Source organism: Symphalangus syndactylus, chromosome 7 (assembly GCF_028878055.3).
Source record: "Symphalangus syndactylus isolate Jambi chromosome 7, NHGRI_mSymSyn1-v2.1_pri, whole genome shotgun sequence".
NCBI lineage: Eukaryota > Metazoa > Chordata > Mammalia > Primates > Hylobatidae > Symphalangus > Symphalangus syndactylus.
This window is the reverse complement of record NC_072429.2, coordinates 73,694,862-73,720,861: the sequence shown is the minus strand read 5'-3', so window position 1 is coordinate 73,720,861 and position 26,000 is coordinate 73,694,862. Positions and strand designations below refer to the sequence as shown.

The 26,000-nt window shown below is 36.7% G+C and overlaps 1 protein-coding gene across 1 annotated transcript; it reads right to left on the bottom strand.

Moving 5' to 3' along the window:
* Positions 1-1,159: 1,159 nt before the first annotated feature.
* On the bottom strand, positions 1,160-3,216 carry LOC129485821 (surfeit locus protein 6-like). The gene is given in 4 exon segments (XM_055284831.2): positions 1,160-1,652; positions 1,870-2,438; positions 2,440-2,532; positions 2,603-3,216. Coding segments are annotated over 3 exon segments (1,089 nt in total). The 5' UTR covers positions 3,164-3,216; the 3' UTR covers positions 1,160-1,652; positions 1,870-2,003.
* Between the last annotated feature and the right edge of the window lie 22,784 nt (positions 3,217-26,000).

Genomic DNA, 26,000 nt, shown 5'->3' with positions numbered 1-26,000 from the left:
ATATGAATTTTTGGATTGCTTTTTCTAGTTCATGAAGAATGATGATGGTATTTTGATGGGGATTGCTTTGAAGCTGTAGATTGCTTTTGGCAGTATGATCATTTTCACAATATTGATTCTACCAATCCATGAGCGTTGGATGTGTTTCCTTTTTTGTGTGTCATCTATGATTTCTTTCAGCAGTGTTTGTAGTTTTCCTTTTAGAGCTCTTTCACCTCCTTGGTTTAGTATAAGTTTTTTTTGTTTGTAAAAGGGATTGAGTTGTTGATTTGTTTCTCAGCTTGGTTGCTGTTGGTGTATAGCAGTGCTACTGATTTATATACATTGATTTTGTGTCCTGAAACTTTACTGAATTCATTCATCAGATCTAAGAGCTTTTTGAATGGGTCTTTAGGGTTTTCTAGGCATATGATCATATCGTTGGGGACTAGCAACATTTTGACTTCCTCTTTTCCAATTTGGATGCCCTTTATTTCTTTTCTTGTCTGATTTCTCTGGCTAAGACTTCCAGTACTATTCTAAATAGAACTGGCAAAAGTAATCATCCTTGTCTTGTTCTCAGGGAGGAATGCTTTCAACTTTTTTTCATTCAGCACAATGTTGGCTCTAGGTTTGTCATAGATGGCTTTTATAATCTTGAGGTATATCCCTTCTATGCCAATTTTGCTGAGAGTTTTTTTTTTAATCATAAAGTGATGCTGGATTTTGTCAAAGGCTTTTTCTGCATCTATAGAGATGATCACATGATTTTTGTTTTTAATTCTGTTTATGTGATGTATCACATTTATTGACTTGCATATGTTAAACCATTCCTGCATCCCTGGTATGAAACCCACTTGCTCATGATATATTCTTTTTTGATATGCTTTTAGATTCAGTTAGCTAGTATTTTGTTGAGGATTTTTGCATCTATGTTCATCAAGGATATTGGTCTGTAATTTTTTTTTATTATGTCCTTTCCTGGTTTTGGTATTAGAGTGATACTGGCTTCATAGAATGATTTAGGAAGGATTATCTCTTTCTTTATCTTTTGGAATACTTTTGGTAGGATTGGTACCAATTCTTTAAATGTCTTATAAAACTCAGCTGTGCATCTATCTGGTCTTGGATTTTTTTTGTTGTTGTTGGCAATATTCTTTTTTTTTCTTGTAACTGGAGAGTTTCATCAAAAGAATTTTATTTACAGCTTTGTCATCCATATGCCACTAAAATTCACCTGAGTTTTTTCAACCTGCACTCATTTTGATTGCCTGGAGCTCTGGATTTAGTTCTTCCATCCCACTTTGTATCTTCCATTGGCTTCACTCTCTCTCCAGCTTTTATTCTTTCTCTTTACCTAGGTCCAATGCACTTGACCCAACTCACATGCGTGGACTCGAGAAGGTCCGCTTCCTCCCTCCGAATTCTGAGCAGTAAAATGCTGCCCTGGGACACTGGGGAATAGAAAGGAATGAGACCCCAACAGGCAGAAGCCAAGAGAGTGGGGAGGAGCCATGGCGTTCTGCCCCAGGAGGCACCATGCCTGGACCTGCTCCCACCACTCCCGAGTGCCAGGTGCCCATATGCCACACCTCAGGGTTGTCCTCTGTTCCGGTCAGCTGCGGACTAACGTGGCCCGGCAGCAGAGGCCACTGTCTTCTGTCCTGTGGCTCCTGCGAACACAGGCAGTGGGGAACGGGCAGTGACTCCCCACCCCCCCACAGTTCCTCCTCTCTGACCCTGCAAACCTCGGGGAAGCTTTCAGGCCGGGGAAAGACCAGGCCTCAGTCTGGCTCACCCTTTCCCTGGGTCTGAAGGTCTCGGATTCTGCGTTCAAGGATGACGCTGAAACTCTCTTTCTCACATGTGATCTGTGCCCTCACAACTCACCAGAGCACCACTGTCTCCCCCTCACATGGAGGGGCCGAGGTCTGTGGAGATCCTGGGACAGCTCCCGCGTCAAGGACTCAGAGGGTGCCCTGGAGTTTCCTAGGACGAAGACGGCAGCCCCAGGTGGGAAAGACTCAGACCAGGCCTGCGCGCTCCAGGTCCTGCGGCAGGATACGACCCTTCTTGCGGGCTCTGAGCAGGCGGCGCTCGGCGCGGGCCGCCTTCTTCCTGCGCAGGTTCTGCCGCCGCCGGTCCTGGCGCTGCTGCATCTTCTCCACCACGCCGGCCGTGCGCTTCCCCCATCGGCGCTGCCGCTGCGCCCTGCGCTTCTCCTTGCGCTTCAGGGCCTCCTGCAGCAGGCGTTCGTCGTCGCGGATCTTCACACCCTCCGCCTTGTAGAGGAGGTTGGTCCATTTCATCTTCGCCTCCAGCTCCTGCGCCTTCCCCTCATCCTGGCCGCGCAGCTCGTCCAGCCGGCTCTGCTGTGCCTGCAGGCGCTCCAGCAGCTGCCGGTAGTTCCTCCCGGTCAGCAGCGTGAGGTTCCCCTTCACCCTCTGCCTCTTCTCTTTTTCTGCGCTGCGCCTTGCTGGCCGGCTCGTCTTCGCTCACCTCCACCTTATTGAAGATCAGCCCGGGCGGCTCCCGCGGCTCCGTGCAGGCCCCCTCGGCTCCGTGCAGGCCCCCTCTGGGGTTGGCTCCACCGCCTCCTGGGCCTCCGCGGCTCCGTGCAGGCCCCCTCTGGGGTTGGCTCCACCGCCTCCTGGGCCTCCGCGGCCTCCTCAGCCTTCCTGGCCTTCTCTTTCGCCCGCAGCCCCTTTCGCTTCCTCTTCTTCCGGTGCCGTTCCTGCTTTCTCCGCCGCCTTTTCTCCAGGGCGGCAGGGGACAGCTGCTTAGCACTGCCCTGGCCCCGGGCCTCCTGGATCTTCTCATGCAGTCGCTGTCGCAGAACATCCAGAGCAAAGACAGACTCAGGCTCAGTAGCCAGGCCATCTGCAGGGTTCCCTGCTGAGCTGGAAGCCCAAGCTGCTTCCTCTTTGGCTGCCTCAGGCCTCCTGGCCCCAGAAACTGCTGGAGATTTCTCCCCCAAGGACTTGGCCTTGTGCTCAGCAGCCTTCTCTTCCTGCTTCCGGAATTTCTTTTGTGTTTTCTTCCTTTTCTTTTTTGGGGGCCCTGCAGTTTCTGAGCTTTGAGTTTTGCCAGCCCACGTGCGTGCCTGCTGCTCCGGGCCCGAATGGGAGCAGATCTTCTTGGCCAGGCTCTGCAGGTAGGCGTCGTTGGTGAGTAGAGAGGCCATGGCGGAGACCCGGGCCGTTCACGACTCACACCTTCCCCGCTGTGCGTGCGACTCTCCGGCAATATTTTTATTACTGCTTCAATCTTGCTATTTGTTATTGGTCTATTCAGAGTTTCTATTTCTTCCTGATTTAATCCAGGAGGGTTTTATATTTCCAGGAATTTATCCATCTCATCTAGATTATCTAGTTTGTGCATTTAAAGGTGTTCATAGTAGCTTTAAATAATCTTTTGTAATTCTGTGGTATCAGTTATAATAACTGATAATATCAACAACAAAATAAGGCAAACATATATCATAGAACATTATAAAAGAATGTGATCATATAAGATTAATGGTTATGAAAGCTGCTATAGAAAAGATAGCATGTAATCTAGACCTTGAAGATTTGATAGAATTTGGGTAGGTATCAATTTAGAAGAGAGAAACAATTGCAGACAAAAATGATTGCAAGACATCAGTACATCCATATAATATGGCCATCCCAACTAATACCTTTATTCATTGTAGATATTGATAACAGAGTCCTCTAAACTTGGAATAGTTCTTATAATCCTTCCATATAAAACCAATATCAATTAATTACGGTTGGCATAAAAGGTGAAGTCAACTTGCCACTGTTGAGAGAATGTGGGTGAGATATTGTGATATAGTGAAAAATATATATTTGGACTCTGTTCCTGGTTCCTCACACAGATTTCCTAATACTTTAAAATGTACTGGGTAATTGCAGTGTGTTTTGCTCTAATGAGGCTACTTTTGGTGGGCTTCCAGATAGCTTCAAGATGGGGGCTGATCATCGGAAAGAACGAGCCACGTATAGAAACTTGGAACTTTCAACTTTATTGCCCATCCTCAAAGAAGACAAGAAGGGCTGGAGATTGAGTTAATAATTGATCATGCATATGTGATGAAGCCTCCATAAAAATCTCTAAACTATGGATTTTGGAGTGCTTTCAGATTGATGAACACATCGGAGTGTCAAGAGGGTAGGGCACCCCAACTCTATGGAAACAGAATCTTCTGTGTTCCGGACCCTCCCAGATTTCAATCTATGTATCTCTTTATCTGCTGTTCATCTGCATCCTTTATTATTATGTGGCTTATTATTGTCGTAAACTAGTAAATATAAGTATTTCCCTGAGTCCTAGCAAGTTAAACCTGAAGAGGGAATTGTGGGAACCCCAATTTATAGCCAGTTGTCAGAAGTATAGGTAACAACTCATTATTTGAGACTGGCATCTGAAGTGGGAGGCAGTCTTGTGGGACTGAGTTCTTAACCCGTGGTATCTAACGCTAACATCTGGTAGAGAGCGTCAGAAGTGAATTGAATTATACGAACTGAGTGTCCACTGGGGATATCTCCCCAGACATATTGGTGACCGGAAGTGTTCTGTGTCATGTTGAGTGTTTACTGTAAGAGAAAAAGACTTTTTTTTTTTTTGACGTAATGAGCCAAGATTCAGTGGCAAGAAAGGAAATTTGGAGTAAGAATAGAGCAGCATGGTTTAACGAGTTTTTATAACAGTTAAGGATGGGAAGATATTGGGGCTATAATGTAGGGATCTCAAATGGCACATTAAGAGTTTTCTACTTCTTTTTTTTTTTTTTTTTTTGAGATGGAGTCTCGCTCTGTCGCCCAGGCTGGAGTGCAGTGGCGCCATCTCTGCTCACTGGAAGCCTCGCCTCCTGGGTTCAGGCAGTTTGCCTGCCTCAGCCTCTCGAGTAGCTGGGACTATAGGCGCCTGCTACCATGCTGGCTAATTTTTCTACTTTTTAATATTATGTTATATTCATATTTTCAAATTGCCAGTATACTATCCTATTTTCTTCTCTGGTTACCTCAACATTTGAAACCATAATACTGACATCATTTTTACTTTTACAGCCTATTAATATTTTTGTAGTCTCACTCAGTTTTATATACTGGACTTTAAGAATACATATTCATTAATTTAGTAAACACTTTTCAGTACTCATCACGTGTTGAACATAGTGTCAGGGGCTGGAGCTGTAGCCAAGCAGTACAGATAGGATTTCTATTCTCATAAAGTTAATGATTTAATACAGAACAGAATTAACTAAATGATTAGATTAAAAGTTTTATAACAGAGAATGTACAGAATACTTAGCTCTTTCCAAACTTCTCTGACATTTATTTATTCCTGTGATTCCAAAGAGCTTTTAAAATATTTATAATTTTTTGGATTTTTACTCATTTTTTGACAGTTCTGTAGTCCCAGAATACATTGAAAGGTAAATTCATCTTTTTGATTTTTATAATAGTTTTAAAATTTTTAACCACAGCTTCTTATTCTTGCTTAAGAAATACTAGTGTGCTCTATTCAAACTGGGTTCTCTTAATAAAATGGTAATTTCAGCACTTTTGAGATACAGCCTTATGAGATACAGCACTTATGAGATACAGAAGAAAAGCTCAAGTAGTCCTACAGGAGAGACTTAAATGCATTTTATAATTCAAAACAAATACATATTCATTATCATATGTATTCTATGGGAATTATAGAAAAAAACCTTTAATTATGACAAGGTAAAGGATGATTGAGGTTACAATAAATCTATTGTTATGATTTACCAGCTTAAAATATTGACCTTGATGTAATAATACATATTTTGTGTGGTGTGGCCTTAGAGAAATACAATGTTATTATTACATTGAGATAAATACTGTCATATGCTTATACATTTCTACATTTATTATTACAATTTAGCAGGAGTGATTAATGAATGAACTATGATTTCATTTATTTCTACTTGGTTAACTTATTTGCTGTCTCTTTTTACCACCTCCAGTGCTTCTCCTCAGTTAAGATAGATGTCATGTCAAATCAAAAATATTCACTGGATTCCTAATGTACAGTGTAAAGAATTAAAAAAAAAGTACACTTTTAGATAACTAGAGAATAGTACTTAATACTTTCTAGTATAGCTTGTAATCTTTTTTTGGAACACAGAATATTTTTAAAATCTGATGTAAAGATGGAGATCTTCTCCCTAGAAAAATCCACATTTGCACATCTAAACTAAATTTTGCATGAAATTACATGGGATTCACCGTTTTCTTCAAATTTAAGATATGTCCTGTTTATAAAATCTTGCAAAAATAATGTTGGACTAGTCATATAACTGGGTAGTTTATGTAAATTAACTGTGCCTCAATATCCTCATTTGTATGTTCTGAAAAATTTGACTGCTTATCTCTTGTGATTGTTGTAGGGATTAGAGGAGTTAATATATGTCAGGAGCCAAGTTCAATGCCTGGTTCAATGTAGTACTATGTATGTATTTGTTTTTATTGCAGTTTTAAAATGCTGCAGGTAGGCTGAAGGGGAATGTAAGCCTGGCTTACATAGTATATGAAGGTGCTGCGTTTGGGCTAGGCCTTGAGATTTGATTTTGGATTGGCAGAGAAGAGATCCAAGTGTTCCTAAAAACTGTGAATGTATTTTTAGAAGTAGAAAATGGTGTAACAGGAATTACTAAAGTATTTTCAAAAGCTGAAGCCTCTATTAATGAAAGCAAGGGGTAGTTACCAGAATGGATGAGGCACCCACACAGAGTGAAGAGCTCTTATATCATGCCAAGGAAGTTTGGGTAAGTCAAACAGGATCCATATTTCTATCACACACCTTTCTATCTTGACTTTAATTCTAGTTTGCACAAGTCAAGGAGACTGTAACAATGAGGAGCAGAGTACTCAAGCTCACATTTGCTACACATAGCTGAGTGGTAAAGATAAATTAATATTTCCAAGACAGGATCAATAAACCTATGGAAAATTTGCTAAAAATAATGACATTACACTGAATAAAAAAGGAATGGTAGAGTAAAGAGAGAACAAAAAAGAACAAAAATAGAAAAACAATTTGGCCTTAAAGGTACAAATATCATGTGAAGAGTGAAATAGTTCAAAGGTCCCATATACAAACTCTTTAACACTAATGGAATGCATTAGATTCTCATGCATTTAATTGTAATGTAATATTTTGAAAAACACTGATGGCTGTTTCTCTGTCTCTCTCTCTTTGTGTCTTTTTTTTTGTTTTTGAGGTATATTTTACCCTAGCAAGCCACAGGTGTTTGTCCATCTACCTGGTAGAGGTGGGTAGAGATGGAGGAGAGTTATAGAGTGTGCCACAGAAGGAATGAAGTTATGTTCAACTTTTGATATATAAAGTAGAATTCTCCAGCAAGACTACAGCCTAGAGAGAGATTTCTCATGGCTCCATTTTCTCCTTTCCTCAGTTTAGCATACCAGCAGGGAATCCAGAAGAACATAACTCTAAGAGTCATCCCACAGGATGGAGAAGATGCATCTTTTGTCTATGACAGGTGGGCCAATTCCAAGGTAGCTAAGAGGATATGACAAAATAAAAGAAAATTCCACTTGCATTTCTGACATTAGGAATGGCAAGAAAGACAAATGAGGCCAAATGAGGGTATTTCCCCTGCTTTTTCCTGAAGTTGTATGTGTTAGATAAGGTGAGGGACGTGGGAAGAGGAGAGAATAAATCCTGGCCCAGCTTCTAGTTTGGGTCCATAGAGGGGCCATATTTCAGCCTTCTTCCAGTGCATGTTTATAGGCTGAGTGGTTGATCATTTCATCCAGGATGATGAGCTCCTCCTATGACTATTGTAATGATCAGGTCAGTGTAAAATTTAAGATGAATTGACTTTTTTTTTCTGCTAATAAGTAAGTAGGGTCATAGAAAGAAGGTCCAATTGCTTAGAGACTAAACACAAGATATGACGTTAATGTTCTGCCTATTTGAATATTGATGTGAGTTAAATTTACTCAATCTACTTTTATATCCATAATTTAAAATATGAAGTTGAGGAACTGATATTCATTTATAGTATATCACAATTATGAAGTTACTACGCTATGTTCTACTTCCAAGACACTGAAATGAAACTGAAGTTTTAAAACATAAATTGCCCTATGCTGGAATAATTTTCTTTCAGTATAATATGCTTAAACAACAAGCAAGTAATAACAATGAAATATCTTTAGTTGTTTTAATTTTAAATTCATTCTATTTGGTTGTTTCAATTATTTTCCTATCGTCACAAATAACTGAGGACAAAATGTAATACTGTGCTCTGTGGTTTAATTTTTTTTTGATTGTGAGATTTTCTACATCAGGAAACAATGTATTGAAATAAAATTCTCTGCTAGTGCTTGTAATAAGCTTTGCCTTACAAGTCTCTAAGCAAAGTCTGGAAAATTCTCTGTAGAAAACAGTTGAAAAGCATTTTAGACTTCAGAAATTTTCCACAACTAATACCTGAGTAAATTTATTTCAAGTTATTGAGGAAAGGGGGAATAGAAACCTACCAGATAAAATGCATATTAACCTTCCAGTTTCTTTTTTTGTTTTGTTTTGGTTTTTCTTTCTTTTTTTTTTTTTTTTTTTTTTTTTTTTGAGGCAGAGTCTAGCTCTCTTGCCCAGGCTGGAGTGCAGTGGCGCCATCTAGATTCACTGCAACCTCCGCCTCCCAGGTTCAAGCTATTCTCATGTCTCAGCCTCCCGAGTAGCTGGGACTCCAGGCACCCACCACCACCCCCGGCTAATTTTTGTATTTTTAGTGGAGATGGTGTTTCGCCATGTTGGTCAGGTTGGCCTTGAACTCCTGACCTCAGGTGATCCACCTGCCTCGGCCTCCCAAAGTGCTGGGATTACAGGCGTGAGTCACCGTGCTGGGCCAGTCTTCCAGTTTCTTAACCAATAATTGTACTAGAGAAAATGCTGATTCCGTAAATGTATGAAAATAAAATAAAGACTGATGGTTTTGTAATTGGGAACCATTCCAGAAATAAATGAAGGCTGCTCATACAATATATTTCATAGCGTTGTTTTTCACATAGTAGTTACTTTAAAAAAAAAGTTTGCTGAGTGAATCAATTATCCTTGAGAACACCTGGAATCGGTTAGCCTAATACATTTACCTGGAATACAGAGTGCATTTTTCCAGAGCTAAAGATTTGTCTGTAGCACATTTGAATAATACGGCCGTTTCATTTCCTCCCGTTCATTTCCCTTCACCTCCAATCTTGGCTTTCCCGTAAATGCCTTCAACTGTGCTAAGAATTTCACCACTGACTACTTTGCCAGTGTAGAGGCCTGAGCAGTGGTCCAGGCCCAGACCAATTGCTCCTGGGCATTTTCCTCAAGTAGCTCGAACATTCAGTTCTAGGGTTTGGATTTAAAAATATCTACCAACAATATACTAACAGTACAATGGGCTTTTAGATTTTTCTTTCTTTTTTATCAAAATGAATTTTTAAGGTCATACACTAGTTATTTTTTTAACAACTTGTATTCTCTTTAAGATGTTTCCTAAGTAAAATTATTTTATTTGATACTACTTAGAAGGAGCTCAGTGACAGGATGGATATAATCCTGAATTTTATTTTAGTCTATTTTTGTTCCTGTTGTTACTCAGGAAAAACTCCTAATATAGTTGTTTATGTGTTAATTGTGCTGTAATGTTAATTAGGTTGTCTGCATACAAAACTATGTTTTCCCTCAGTTCCTCCATTTATTAATTGGAAAGAGTCTGAACCCCTTTACTCTTCTATAAAAGCTGTGGCCTTGGCTAAGTCACTGTTTTGCTCCAATTCAATTCCCTTTTTCCTTCATCATTGCTACCAGGACAAAACAAATATCTGCAGACATCACACAGAGTCTGAAAATAACCGGGCATGGCCCATTACACATAGACTTAGCTAAGTGTGCCAATGGCATAAGTAGTCATGTTCTGACCTGCAGTTTTGGCATCTTCGAAAGTAGCATCATTGTGTGCTTTTAGGATGCCTTTGTCTGTAGATGCATTTGGCAGCCCGTTGGTGATGATTCCCTTTGGTTGTGTGTTGTGAGAGTTTGTTGTTGTTTCTTTAGAAAAGATAAGAGAAATTTTTGTATCTGTTTCTTCTTCTTTTAAAAATGTCTATTAAATGTCAGCTCAAAGATGGGCAGTAGGTAGTATTAGTCAGTGCTTATGGGTCTCATACAGTAAGGGAGCAATATGGGGTTTTGAGATGTAGAGGCAGATTCAAATCCTAATTCTACCTCTAACTAGCTATCTGACATTATTTAACCTTTCAGAATTACCTGGCTCTTCGTTTCTAGGAGAAAATAATACCTCCCTTACAGATTACTGTGAATACAAATTAAAACTTTTATAAATTGTTTAGCACACAGTAAGCTCTATCCCCACAATATTTTATAAAAGAATCAGAAATATTAGAGTTAGTATATGTAACTCTCATTTTCCAGTGAGAAATTGATATCTGGCAAAGTTAAATGACTAGCACAAAATCATACAATTATTTACTGCTGAGATTGTTCTGTAATCCACTTCTCTTAATAATATCTAATGCCCTTTTTACTCCAGAACAATGCTACCTTTATTAATTGAGTATACCAAGATCCTATTTCTGACCTAAAGAATGATTACATTTTTCATTGTTATAGCAGCAAATTTTAGTAGTCTTATTTTATATTGGAGGTTCATATTAGAATTTTTTTTTGTTTAGAGAAAAATTTTGTTCAAAAGCTAATGCATTAGCAAAGTATAATTTATTTAAGGACAATATAACTAAGTTCAAAACAACTTGATTTCCCTGGTGTATACTCTGAACTTCACTCTAGCAATCAAGGATAGTATATTTAAATGTGATTTAATAGTACTTAGTTGATGCATTATTTAATTTATTGCATCATGTGCCTGCACAATTTCATCCTTGTAGTGCAAAAGCAAGTTTACTGAATAAGTGCTATGGTTTCAGCTACTTCTTTAGTATTAGAATGTAGTTTCTCCATTATTTATATATAGTTCATTTTATACCATGATAATTTTGAAGTAAAATGCCATTTCCTACTTTCCTTATGTAAATGTATATTCATCTCATGTCTAATATAATCAAGATAAAATAGTGCTCAGTTCAAAAGTCCTTTGCTGTTCAAAATAAATGGTTTGGTAGAATGAAGGTCTAAACTGAAGCACTATGCATGTGATGGCCAAATGGCTTTCTTAAAAATATATTTCTGACAGAGTTAATTTTGTTAGAAACAACCCTGCCAAACTAACTACACTTCTAAAAAAAAGAAAAAAAGAAAAAAGAAAAGAAAAGGTAATAGTTGTTGTAAAGTACAGATCTTCTGTTGAAGGAAGCTCCTTATAATGTCCCTGTGGGGTGGTGAAACATTAGAAATGGAATTCTAACAGTTACTGGTATATCTGGTACATCAGAGTCTTCTTACACTAATTGGCCATTATAACTTTGAGTAAATCACTTAATCTCTCTGGACCTCTGGTTCCTTTTCTCTCTAATCATAAACGGTAATCTCTGCCTAAGAATAATGAGATATTTAAGCTTTTGCCATCCCTGAGAGAAAGCTGTGTTAAATTAATTTTTTGCCTGGGCTTTGATCTGTCAGTGACACTCTTTGTGTCCAATAACTTCAAAGTCTCTCTTACCACATCCCATTTTGTTAATTCATCAAACCCTGACCCTAATTTCACCGTCGTTCCCCTACTAGACCCTACTCTTTCTTTTTCTTTTCATAGCTAGTTTTCTTGGCATTTTCTCACTCCTGATATAACCACATATGACAGCAAAAACATTAGAAAAACTGCAACTTATTTCGTGTGCCTGGAGTAGAAGGACAGACAGATTCAGTGAAGTCGCAGGCATAATCAGAGGTATTTCCAGTTTCTGGTCCTTCAGGTAGGGAGCTTGGAAGTCATCATTTTACTCCTAAGATCAAGTAAAGAGTTGAATGAATTGAAAAACCAACTCCTCTTAGATCCATCAAAGAAATGAGGTTACAGGTCAAACTGCTGTCCTCAACATTGGAGAGACAAACAGACAAATACATAATATACCAGAGCACTAACCATCCAGCAAAAACCTCTGAGGGAACCCGTGCTGGGATAGGAAAACCTAACTGTAATCAATGACTTGCTGGAGGCTTAGAGCAGACAAGTCTGAGAGTTAAATACTCCAAGGGGGACTTAGCCATAGAGGAATGCCCCCACTTTTGTGAGCCAACCCTCAGAAGTGCAAGCTGGTTCTCAAAGTAAACAACAGAGAAAAATCCCCTTGTCCTTCCAGAAGAGAGAAAGGAAAAGGAACCATTTTGAAATGCGCCAGAACATGCTGCTGTTCTCCAAAGGCCTGTCCTCAGGATCAACTATTTAAATGGAGTCTAAATTATTGCAGTTTTATGAAGGCTAACCTACCTGGGGAAAGGAAATATCCAATTTCAGCCCACTCTAGCCATCCTCTCCTACCTAAATGGTGTAGGTAGGGAGACTGTGTGTGAATTTTATGCTCCAGAGGAACAAGCTCACTAACAGATTCAGACTTAATTACAGGACAGCAGAATGCTTCCCCTCCCCTCACACCTCACCACCACATTACTAAAGCCCTATTTAAAGCAGTTCCATTTACCCAATACATGTCTGGCTATCAAGAAGGAAAAAACAAGGCATACTAAAAGGCAAAAACACAGCATGAAGTGACAGAGCAAGCATCAGAACCCGACTTAACTATGGTAGAGATGTTGAAATTATTAAATTGAGAATTTAAAACCACTATGCTTAGTAAGCTGGGGGCTTTAATGGGAAAGTAGATGACATGAAAGTAGAGAGATGGAAATTCTAAGAAAAAAATTTTTTAATGCTAAAGATAAAAAACACTGTAACAGGTATGAAGAATGCCTTTGATGGACTCATTAGCAAACTCACAAGGCTAAGGAAAAATCTCTCTGAGCCTGAGGACATGTCAGTAGAAACAGCATGTCCTCCAGTTTCTGGTCCTGGAAAAAAGCAAACAGAAAAAAGATGTAACAAAAGGGAACAGGTTATCCAAGAACTATGGAAAAACTGCAAAAGGTAAAACATAAGCATAGTGGGGATACTAACAGACAAAGGAGAGGAGAAAAGAAGAGAAGAAATATTTGAAGGAATAATGACTGAGAATTTTCCCAAATTAATGTTAGGCATGAAACCTTAGATCCAGGAAGCTCACAGAACACCAAGCAGGATAAATGCTAAAAAAGCAAAAACAAAAACAAAACAAAACCATGACACCTAGGCATGTCATATTCAAACTGCAAAAAAATCTAATGTAAAGAGAAAACCCAGATAAAAGCCAGAGGAAAAAATGCCTTACTTATATAGCAGCAAAGACAAGAATTACATCCAACTTCTCAAAAACCATGCAACTAAGAAGAGAATAGAGTGAAAGTTTTGACCAAAAATACACACACACACACACACACACACACACAAATTTACCAATCTAGATATCTGTAACATGCAAAATTATCCTTGAAAAGTGAATAAAAAATACAGTTTCTCAGACAAACAAAAATTGTGAGGATTTGTTGCCAATAGACTTGCCTTGTAAGAAATGTCAAAAGAAGTTCTTCAGAGAGAAGGAAAATTGTATAGTCAGAAACTCAGACCTCCATAAAGAAAGGAATAGCATCAGAAAAGGAGCAAGTGAAGATAAAAACTTTTTCTTATTCTAAATTGATCTGATAATGGTTTATTCAAAATATTAATAGCAACAATGTATTTGATTGTATATGCTTATATATATATTAATATATGCTTATGTATAAGTGAAAGGAATGATAGCAATAATACAAGAGACAGAAGAGAGTAATTGGGAATAGTTCGTTATTATAAGATACTTGCACTACCTGTGAAGCAGTGTAGTGTTACTTGAAAGTAAACTTGAATTAGTTGTAAATACATATTGCAAATTCTAAGGCAACCACTAAAATATGTTTAAAAAAAGTACAACTGATATGCCAAAAAAAGGAGAAAAAATGGAATCATATAAAATGTTCAAGTAAAACCACAAAAGGCAGAAAAAGAGTGGAAGACAAAAGAAGGAACAAACAACAAATGCTAATGAGGAGAACAACAGGATCTCACATTTATTGCTGGTGGGAATGCAAAATGGTATAGCCACTTTGTAATAGAGTTTAGCAGCTTTTAGTGAATCTAAACACACTACTGCCATGCGATCCAGCAGTTGTACTCCTTAGAATTTACTCAAATGAGGTGAAAACATGTCCACACAGAAATCTGCACTCAGATGCTTATAGAAACTTTATTCATCATTGCTAAAATGTGGACTCAACAAAGATGTCCTTCTGCAGATGAATGGATAAACTGTGGTACATCCAGACAATGAAATATTATTCAGTGCTAAAAATAAATGACCCATCAGATGATGAAAAGACATGGAGGAATCTTAAATGCATATTACTAAGTGAAGGAAGACAATCTGTGAAAAGCTACATCCTGTATAATTCCATGTATATTAATTTCTAGAAAAGACAAAACTATAGAAACAGAAAAGGATCTGTGGTAAGTAGGGGTTATCAGAGAGAGAGGAATGAATAGGTGAGGAACAGAGAAATGTTAGTGCAGTAAAACTATTATATATGATATTATAAAGATGCTATGTACGTATCATTATATTATATAGAACACACTATATAATTTAGACCATTATATTATAAAATTAAATTACATTATTATTATATATTATACATATTATTTTCACAAATGTGTAAACCCATAGAATGTATAACACCGAGAGTAAACATAATATGTGCTACAATAATATAACGATATAATGTAACATAAGTTATCTGTAATGATACTGGCTGTCTTCTTGCTATAAAGGCATACTGGCAACTTTGGGAAAAAGAGATAGAGGTATACAGTGATTAAAATGAAATTATTCATGACTGAGGTAAAAGAGCTAAAAGTAATTGATGTACATTAATATAGTCACATATAAACCCATGTTATTTTCACCAGCTGCATATCTTCTTAAATATTTTCAAGTACTATGAGTGCCACAGCTTGGAACACATGACTTAAGAAACTAGTGTATGATATTTTATTACCTGGACATTTCAAATCATGTTTTTTAGCAATCCAGTCAAGACTGTCTGCCCTCAAACTCGTGTGATTTAAGAGTATCTGATGTTATTTTTACTTTTTTTTGTCTCCCACCTCATAATATACAAAGGAAACAATATTATTTGAGAGAAGGTTTAAACTTTCATATAAATTTTAGATTTTTAAAGAAAAAATTTAAAAACAAATTATCCTAACATATCTTGAATCTCTCCCTACCTCTTCTTGGAAGATTGTTGATTCCAACTCAAGGACTAAGATAATAACTTGAAGTATATACTTATTTTCCTGAGTTTTGCTTGCTCATTCTCTGGGGGAACCCTAGTCTTCTTTTCACACTGTATTCATACTTGTTAGGTTGGTGCAAAAGTAATTGCAGTTTTTGCCATTGAAAGTAAGGGGAAAGCTGCAATTACTTTTGCACCAACCTCATAATTTAACAGAGCTAAAAAACAAAACAAAACAAAAAAAACAAAAACAAACAAAAAAATCAAAACACTTTGTAATTTAACAAAGTTGAACCTACCTGTACCATCTGAATTTGTTTACATTATATAGTGTACACATAACTACATATGTTAATATCACAAGTCCTCCACCCTATTTTTATTTGTGAAAGTCAAAACATTAAAGTTAAAAAGTCAACCTGAAGAACGCTACAATGACATTATTAATATAAAAACAAAATAGTCTTTAAATTAAAATATATTACTGGAAACAAAGAAAGATATTTCAAAATCACAAAAGGGTCAATACACATTTTATAAAGATATAATGGTAATATTGAATAAACACTTAGAACAACAGAATATATGAAACAAAAACTCCAGGAACTGAATGGCAAAATGGACAAATTAAAATAAAAATCACAGATAAAGATTCTAATACTTCTCTCCAGTAGTTGATATAATAAGTAAAGAGAAAATCAATTTTAATTTAGAAGACTTGAACCAAATTCTGTTTATTGAGCATTCCAGTCAACGGCAGAAAGCACATTCTTTTCAGTGAAGATAGGATATATTCCAGGCCTTACATCAAGTCTTAATATATTTAAAAGGACTGAACTAGTACAGAATATATGGTTTCTCTGCAGCAACTAACGAAACATCATGACAGGATCAGATTCACACATAACAATATTAACGTTAAATGTAAATGGGCTAAATGCTCCAATTAAAAGACACAGACTGGCAAACTGGATAAGGAGTCAGGACCCATCAGTGTGCTGTATTCAGGAAACCCGTCTCATGTGCAGAGACACACATAGACTCAAAATAAAGGGATGGAGGAAGATCTATCAAGCAACTGGAAAACAAAAAAAGGCAGGGGTTGCAATCCTAGTCTCTGATACAATAGATTTTAAACCAACAAAGATCAAAAGAGACAAAGAAGGCCATTACATAATGGTAAAGGGATCAATTCAACAAGAAGAGCTAACTATCCTAAATATATATGCACCCAACACAGGAGCACCCAGATTCATAAAGCAAGTCCTGAGTGACCTACAAAGGGACTTAAACTCCCCCACAATAATAATGGGAGATTTTAACACCCCACTGTCAACATTAGACAGATCAACAAGACAGAAAGTTAACAAGGATATCCAGGAATTCAACTCAGCTCTACATAAAGTGGACCTAATAGACATCTACAGAACTCTCCACCCCAAATCAACAGAATATACATTTTTTTCAGCACCACACCACACCGATTCCAAAATTGACCACATAGTTGGAAGTAAAGCTCTCCTCAGCAAATGTAAAAGAACAGAAATTATAACAAACTGTCTCTCAGACCACAGTGCAATCAAACTAGAACTCAGGATTAAGAAACTCACTCAAAACCGCTCAACTACATGGAAACTGAACAACCTGCTCCTGAATGACTATTGGATACATAATGAAATGAAGGCAGAAATAAAGATGTTCTTTGAAACCAACGAGAACAAAGACACAACATACCAGAATCTCTGGGACACGTTCAAAGCAGTGTGTAGAGGGAAATTTATAGCACTAAATGCCCACAAGGGAAAGCAGGAAAGATCCAAAATTGACACCCTAACATCACAATTAAAAGAACTAGAAAAGCAAGAGCAAACACATTCAAAAGCTAGCAGAAGGCTAGAAATAACTAAAATCAGAGCAGAACTGAAGGAAATAGAGACACAAAAAACACTTCAAAAAATTAATGAATCCAGGAGCTGGTTTTTTGAAAAGATCAACAAAATTGATAGACCGCTAGCAAGACTAATAAAGAAGAAAACAGAGAAGAATCAAGTAGATGCAATAAAAAATGAAAAAGGGGATATCACCACCGATCCCACAGAAATACGATCTACCATCAGAGAATACTATAAACACCTCTATGCAAATAAACTAGAAAATCTAGAAGAAATGGATAAATTCCTTGACAAATACACCCTCCCAAGACTAAATCAGGAAGAAGTTGAATCTCTGAGTAGACCAATAACAGGTTCTGAAATTGTGGCAATAATCAATAGCTTACCAACCAAAAAGAGTCCAGGACCTGATGGATTCACAGCTGAATTCTACCAGAGGTACAAGGAGGAACTGGTACCATTCCTTCTGAAACTATTCCAATCGATAGAAAAAGAGGGAATCCTCCCTAACACATTTTATGAAGCCAGCATCGTCCTGATACCAAAGCCTGGCAGAGACATAACCAAAAAAGAGAATTTCAGACCAATATCCTTGATGAACATTGATGCAAAAATCCTCAATAAAATACTGGCAAACCGAATCCAGCAGCACATCAAAAACCTTATCCACCATAATCAAGTGGGCTTCATCCCTGAGATGCAAGGCTGGTTCAACATACGCAAATCAATAAATGTAATCCAGCATATAAACAGAACCAAAGACAAAAACCACATGATTATCTCAATAGATGCAGAAAAGGCCTTTGACAAAATTCAACAACCCTTCATGCTAAAAACTCTCAATAAATTAGGTATTGATGGGACGTATCTCAAAATAATAAGAGCTATCTATGACAAACCCACAGCCAATATCATACTGAATGGGCAAAAACGAAGCATTCCCTCTGAAAACTGGCACAAGACAGGGATGCCCTCTCTCACCACTCCTATTCAACATAGTGCTGGAAGTTCTGGCCAGAGCAATCAGGCAGGAAAAGGAAATAAAGGGTATTCAATTAGGAAAAGAGAAAGTCAAATTGTCCCTGTTTGCAGATGACATGATTGTATATCTAGAAAACCCCATTGTCTCAGCCCAAAATCTACTTAAGCTGATTAGCAACTTCAGCAAAGTCTCAGGATACAAAATCAATGTACAAAAATCACAAGCATTCTTGTACGCCAATAACAGACAAACAGAGAGCCAAATCATGAGTGAACTCCCATTCATAATTGCTTCAAAGAGAATAAAATACCTAGGAATCCAACTTACAAGGGATGTGAAGGACCTCTTCAAGGAGAACTACAAACCACTGCTCAGTGAAATAAAAGAGGATACAAACAAATGGAAGAACATTCCATGCTCATGGGTTGGAAGAATCAATATCGTGAAAATGGCCATACTGCCCAAGGTAATTTATAGATTCAATGCCATCCCCATCAAGCTACCAATGACTTTCTTCACAGAATTGGAAAAAACTACTTTAAAGTTCATATGGAACCAAAAAAGAGCCCGCATCACCAAGTCAATCCTAAGCCAAAAGAACAAAGCTGGAGGCATCACGCTACCTGACTTTAAACTATACTACAAGGCTACAGTAACCAAAACAGCATGGTACTGGTACCACAACAGAGACATAGATCAATGGAACAGAACAGAGCCCTCAGAAATGATGCCTCATATCTGCAACTATCTGATCTTTGACAAACCTGACAAAAACAAGAAATGGGTAAAGGATTCCCTATTTAATAAATGGTGCTGGGAAAACTGGCTAGCCATATGTAGAAAGCTGAAACTGGATCCCTTCCTTACACCTTAGACAAAAATTAATTCAAGATGGATTAAAGACTTAAATGTTAGACCTAAAACCATTAAAATCCTACAAGAAAACCTAGGCAATACCATTCAGGACATAGGCATGGGCAAGGACTTCATGTCTAAACCACCAAAAGCAATGGCAACAAAAGCCAAAATTGACAAATGGGATCTAATTAAACTAAAGAGCTTCTGCACAGCGAAAGAAACTACCATCAGAGTGAACAGGCAACCTACAGAACGGGAGAAAATTTTTGCAACCTACTCATCTGACAAAGGGCTAATATCCAGAATCTACAATGAACTCAAACAAATTTACAAGAAAAAAACAAACAACCCCATCAAAAAGTGGGCAAAGGACATGAACAGACACTTCTCAAAAGAAGACATTTATGCAGCCAAAATACACATGAAGAAATGCTCATCATCACTGGCCATCAGAGAAATGCAAATCAAAACCACAATGAGATACCATCTCACACCAGTTAGAATGACCATCATTAAAAAAGCAGGAAACAACAGGTGCTGGAGAGGATGTGGACAAATAGGAACACTTTTACACTGTTGGTGGGACTGTAAACTAGTTCAACCATTGTGGAAGTCAGTGTGGCGATTCCTCAGGGATCTAGAACTAGAAATACCATTTGACCCAGCCATCCCATTACTGAGTATATACCCAAAGGACTATAAATCATGCTGCTATAAAGACACATGCACATGTATGTTTATTGCGGCACTATTCACAATGGCAAAGAGTTGGAACCAACCCAAATGTCCAACAACAATAGACTGGATTAAGAAAATGTGGTACATATACACCATGGAATACTATGCAGCCATAAAAAATGATGAGTTCGTATCCTTTGTAGGGACATGGATGAAACTGGAAAACATCATTCTCAGTAAACTATCTCAAGGACAAAAAACCAAACACCGCATGTTCTCACTCATGGGTGGGAATTGAACAATGAGAACTCATGGACACAGGAAGGGGAACATCACACTCCGGGGACTGTTGTGGGGTGGGGGGAGGGGGGGGGGACAGCATTAGGAGATATACCTAATGCTAAATGATGAGTTAATGGGTGCAGGAAATCAACATGGCACATGGATACATATGTAACAAACCTGCACATTGTGCACATGTACCCTAAAACCTAAAGTATAATAAAAAAAAAAAAGAATATATGGTTTCTGACTACAACGGACTTATAAATTAGAAATCAATAACAGAAAGAAATATGGAAAATACAAAACTATTTTGAAATTTTGATTCCAAATAAATCATGGATAAAACAATACATCACAAGGGAAATTATAAAGCATTTTGAAGTAAATGAAGATTAAAATGCAACCCATCGCCATTGTGTTATACAGCTAATGCAGTTGTCAGAGGGAAATTCATAGCTCATCTTAGTAAAGAATAAAGGTTGAAATTAATTATATTAGTTTCTGAAGCTAGAAATTAGCTAGAAAATAAGAGTAAATTAAATCTTGAGCACTGGGAAAAAAGGAAATGATTAAGAGAACGTGAATAAGTGAGAGGGACTAAAACATAAGCAATAGACAAAAATCAATGAAATAAGTATAATCGATTTATTGAAAAGATCAATAAAATTCTAGCTAGACCAATCAACAAAAGAAAAAAACAAAATGATTAACCTCAGCAGTAACAGAAGAAACATCCTTACAGATTTCTTACATACTTAAAGTGTAATTAGATGTTATAAGTAGCATCTAAGACAGTCTCTAAAGATGCCTACCTTCTAGTATTCAGAGCCTTGTGTAATATATACTCTCTCCTTGAGCAATGTGCTTCTAACTAACAGACTGTCTCAATACTAGGGCATATTATTTCATTGGTATATAACAGGAAATTGTAACTCTCATTTTCTTAGCAAACAATTTCATTTATTACTGGCTTTAATGAAATAAATTGCCATGCTAAATAGTCCCATGTGTCACTGAAGGCAGCTTCTGGTCAATAACCTGCTAGGAATTACAGCCCTCAGTTCAATAGTTCAAAATAAACTGCACTCTGCTAACATGTAGGTGAGCTTGGAAGTAGCTCTTTCCTTTGTCAGGCTTTCAGATAAGACCCAGATTGACACCTTGATTGAAGCCTTATTATAGACTCGGAAGCAACAGACTCACCTAAGACATAATCTGATTCTGACCCACAGATGAGAAAACACAGTGTGCTATTTTAAGCTGTTAAGTTTGTGGTCATTTGTTATGCAGCAATAAATAATTTATATATAATATAATATTATGAACAAGTGCACACCAATAAGTTCAACAAATTATATGAAGTGGATGAATTCCTTGAAAGACACAAGTTGCCAAAACTAAATTAAAAAATAATATGCCTAAATTTAAAAATACTTCACTAATAAACAGTGAAAGTTATTATATTCATATTAGGGAACTTTCTCACAAAGAAATCTCCAGACTAAATGGCTTCAGCAGTGAATTCTATCAACATGTAAAGAAGAAATAACATTAATCTTATAGTACTTATCTCAGAAAATAAGGGAAAATGAAGCATTAACCAACTCATTTGATAAGACCAGTATTACCATAACAACCAAAAGATCAAAAGGAAACAAAACCATGGACTAATATTTGTCATAAATATAGATGCAAAAATTCTTACCAACATATTATCAAATCCCAACAAAATTTAAGAAGTATAGTGCATCACAACAAAAGGGATTTATCCCAGAAATGCAAGGTTGGTTTAGCATCTGAAAATCATTTAGTGTAATTCATCACATTAACAAAATGAAGAGAAAACAGACATTCATTTCATTTTAATAAATGCTCAAAAAGAATAGGGCAAAATTTAGCATCAAAACAGAAGAAAAGAAACCTTACCACTTTGATATAGGATATTTATGGAAAAGCTACAAGTTATATTGTACTTACTAACAAACAGCTACTTTTTACCAAAGAGAAAAGATAAAAGGCAAATATTTCTGCACTCATTACTTCTAGCGCACATTTTACTAGACGTCTTAGCCAATACATTATGGTAAGAAAAAAAATAGGATAAAGATTGGGAAATGAAGAACTAAAAGTTTCTTTATTCACATATGACATAATCGTGTGCATTAAAACATCAAAAAGAGTCTTTTTAAAAGCCACTAGAACTTATTTAGTAAATTTAAAAATAATGCTAAAATAAGACCAATATACAAAATCAATTGTGTTCATATATACTAGCATCGAAGAAGTGGAAATTGAAATTTAATAAGACACTATGTAAAGTTGCATAAACACTAAGCATTACATTTAATAAAAAACTTGTAAAATGTGTACACTATAAATTCCAAAAATTGCTGAAATTTTAAAAACTCTAAAGATGTTTTATATATATATATATATATTATACCATGTTCATGAATTAGAAGACTCAATAATTTTAAGATGGTAATTTCCCACAAATTTTTCCAAAGTTTAAAAAAATTTTAAGCACATTCTCATTTGGGTCTTTTTTTCATTGATAGAAGTTAACAAACTTGGCCAGACACAGTGGCTCCTGCCTATAATCCTAGCATTTTGTAAGGGTGGGGTGGCAGGATTGCTTAAGTCTAGCAGTTCAAGACCAGCCTGGGCAACACAGGGAGACCCCCATCTCTACAAAAGAAAAAAAATGAGCTAAACATAATGGCTTATGCCTGTAGTCCCAAATACTTGGGAGGCTGGCATGGGTGGACCACTTGAGTCTGGTAATTGGAGGCTGCAGTTAGCCATGATTGTGCCACTGCACTCCAGCCTGAGTGACAGACTGAGATTCTCATGAAAAGCAAAACAAAGCAAACAAAAAAGAAATTAACAAATGGGTTGTAACATTTATATGGAAATGTAAAAAATTTAAAACAGTCAAAACAATTTCAAATATGTATGTATTTGTGGAAATAATAGTTTTTATGAAGTATTGCTGAAGTAACTGGATATCCATATGCAAAAATAAAAGTGAATGTTAACCTTTACCAATCCTCATACAAAAAAATTAATTCAAAGTGCATCATAGGCCTATTCAATAGAGCTAAACCATAACTCTTTGAAATCATAAGCGAAAAACTCTGTGGCTCTGGGTTAGGCAAATATTCCTTATATGGCACATAAAAAACACAGAACATAAAAGAAAAAGATTAATAAATTGAATCTCATAAAAATTAAAACCTTTTGTTTTTCAAAAGACACCGTTATAATGAAAAAAGACAAACCACAGTCTAGGAGAAAATATTTCAAAATATATATATGTGAAAAGGGCTCGTATCCAGAATATATGAAGAAAAACTTATAACTCAATAATTAAAAGCAGCCCAATTAAAATGATGGACAGAAGATTTGTAGATCCTTCACATATATACTATATGAATGACCAATACATATAGGAAGCAATCTTAGTTCTTGACAACATTAGTTCGGTGAGAAATATGAATTTAACCACACTAAAGTATCACTAAACTAGAATGACAAAAAAACAAAGCAAATTAAAAAAACCACAGAAACAAACAAACAAGCAAACAAACAAAGAAACCTAGCAATACTAAGTATTGGCAAGGCTGCATCACAGCTGAAACTTCAATATATTGCTGATGAGAATGTAAATAAATGGTACAGCCACCTCAGAAAACTGAGTTTTTTATAAAATTGAATATAAACATCATATAATTCAGCATGTATACTTCTAGGTACTTATCCAAGATAAATGAATTTATGTTCACACAAAAACCTATATATGAATGCTCATAGCAGCTTTATTTATAATAGTCCATAGCTGTAATTAATTCAAATGTTCACTAACTAGTGAATGAATAAACAAATTGAGTTATATTTGTAGAATGGAATATTATTCACCAATAAACTGAATTACTGATACGTGTAACAACCTGGGTACATCTCCAGATCATTAAGTATAAAATTCTGGATATGGAAGACTACATTCTATGTGATTCCATCTACAAAATTTTAGAAAAGATTAATCTGATCTATTGTGACAAATAGCCGTTCAGCAGTTGCTTGGGACCAGGGTGGGGGAAGTGAGTTGCTTAAAGGGGCATCAGGGAACTTTTGGGGTTGATGGAAATGGTCAGTATTTTGCTAATAGTGAAGCAATAAGACTATACATTTCCCAAAGTCATCAAACTCTATGCTTAAAACAGGTAAGCATTAGTGTATGTAAATCACACCTCAGTAAAGCTGTTTAAAAAATTCATCCTGTCCACGTAAGAGATAAATATACAGGTAAAATATTTTCATTTATAATTATTAATATTATGTCCCTTCTCTTTCCCATTGATGGTAGAAATATCCTTAATATGACATGTGCTCAGACATTGAGAATTTTAGTTTCTGTTGGGCAAAATGAGGTGATCATCTTCATACACACCAGTCACGTTATGTAGACCTGGAAAGAGAAACAAAACAATTTTATTTAGCTTCAAAAGACATTTTAAAATAAACAATATCCAGCTTATCAATTATCTTTTAAATAAACGGAATCATTTTGCCCTCTCTATTTTTTATTTCACACCTGGAAGGTCTTAGTCATAGAAACTGTATTAGCTTTCTGCTGGGTGTCAGGCTTGCTCTTGTTTTCTTTGGCAGTTCTTTAGAGGCATCATTGTGAAATGTACTCAGAGGATCAAAGTTTAGATATGCTTGAAGAAATTTCTGGTATTCCTGACATCATATGATTAGAAAAACCTCCTGGGTATTGGGGTAAAGGAAAGGGATGGGCAGGTGGTAACAGGGTTCTAACTCTTTAGCCTGAAGAGTTTGTGTGTGATTGTTGTGGTAAAGAAGAACTCATGTCATTTATGGGGAAAATAAACATTAATCATAGAATTAATGCAGATAAAATACGGCTTCTGAACTGCAATTATTTTAAGTGTACAAAAGGTAATCACTTTCTTTTTTTTCTTTTTCTTTTTTATTTATATATATATATTTATTATACTTTAAGTTCTAGGGTACATGTGCACAACATGCAGGTTTGTTACATATGCAAACATGTGCCATGTTGGTGTGCTGCACCCATTAACTCGTCATTTACATTAGGTATATCTCCTAATGCTATCCCTCCCTCCATCCCCACCCCACAACAGACCCCAATGTGTGATGTTCCCCTTCCTGTGTCCAAGTGTTCTCATTGTTCAGTTCCTACCTATGAGTGAGAATATGTGGTGTTTGGTTTTCTGTCCTTGCGATAGTTTGCTGAGAATGATGGTTTCCAGCTTCATCCATGTCCCTACAAAGGACATGAACTCATCATTTTTTATGGCTACATAGTATTCCATGGTGTATATGTGCCACATTTTCTTAATCCAGTCTATCATTGTTGGACATTTGGGTTGGTTCCAAGTCTCTGCTATTGTGAATAGTGCCACAATAAACATACATGTGCATGTGTCTTTATAGCAGTATGATTTATAATCCTTTGGGTATATATCCAGTAATGGGATTGCTGGGTCAAATGGTATTTCTAGTTCTAGATCCCTGAGGAATCGCCACACTGACTTCCACAGTGGTTGAACTGGTTTACAGTCCCACCAACAGTGTAAAAGTGTTCCTATTTCTCCACATCCTCTCCAGCACCTGTTGTTTCCTGACTTTTTAATGATCACCATTCTAACTGGTGTGAGATGGTATCTCATTGTGGTTTTGATTTGCATTTTTCTGATGGCCAGTGATGATGAGCATTTTCTCATGTGTCTGTTGGCTGCATAAATGTCTTCTTTTGAGAAGTGTCTGTTCATATCCTTCACCCAATTTGTGATGGGGTTGTTTTTCTCTTGTAAATTTGTTTGAGTTCTTTGTAGATTCTGGATATTAGCCCTTTGTCAGATGAGTAGATTGCAAAAATTTTCTCCCATTCT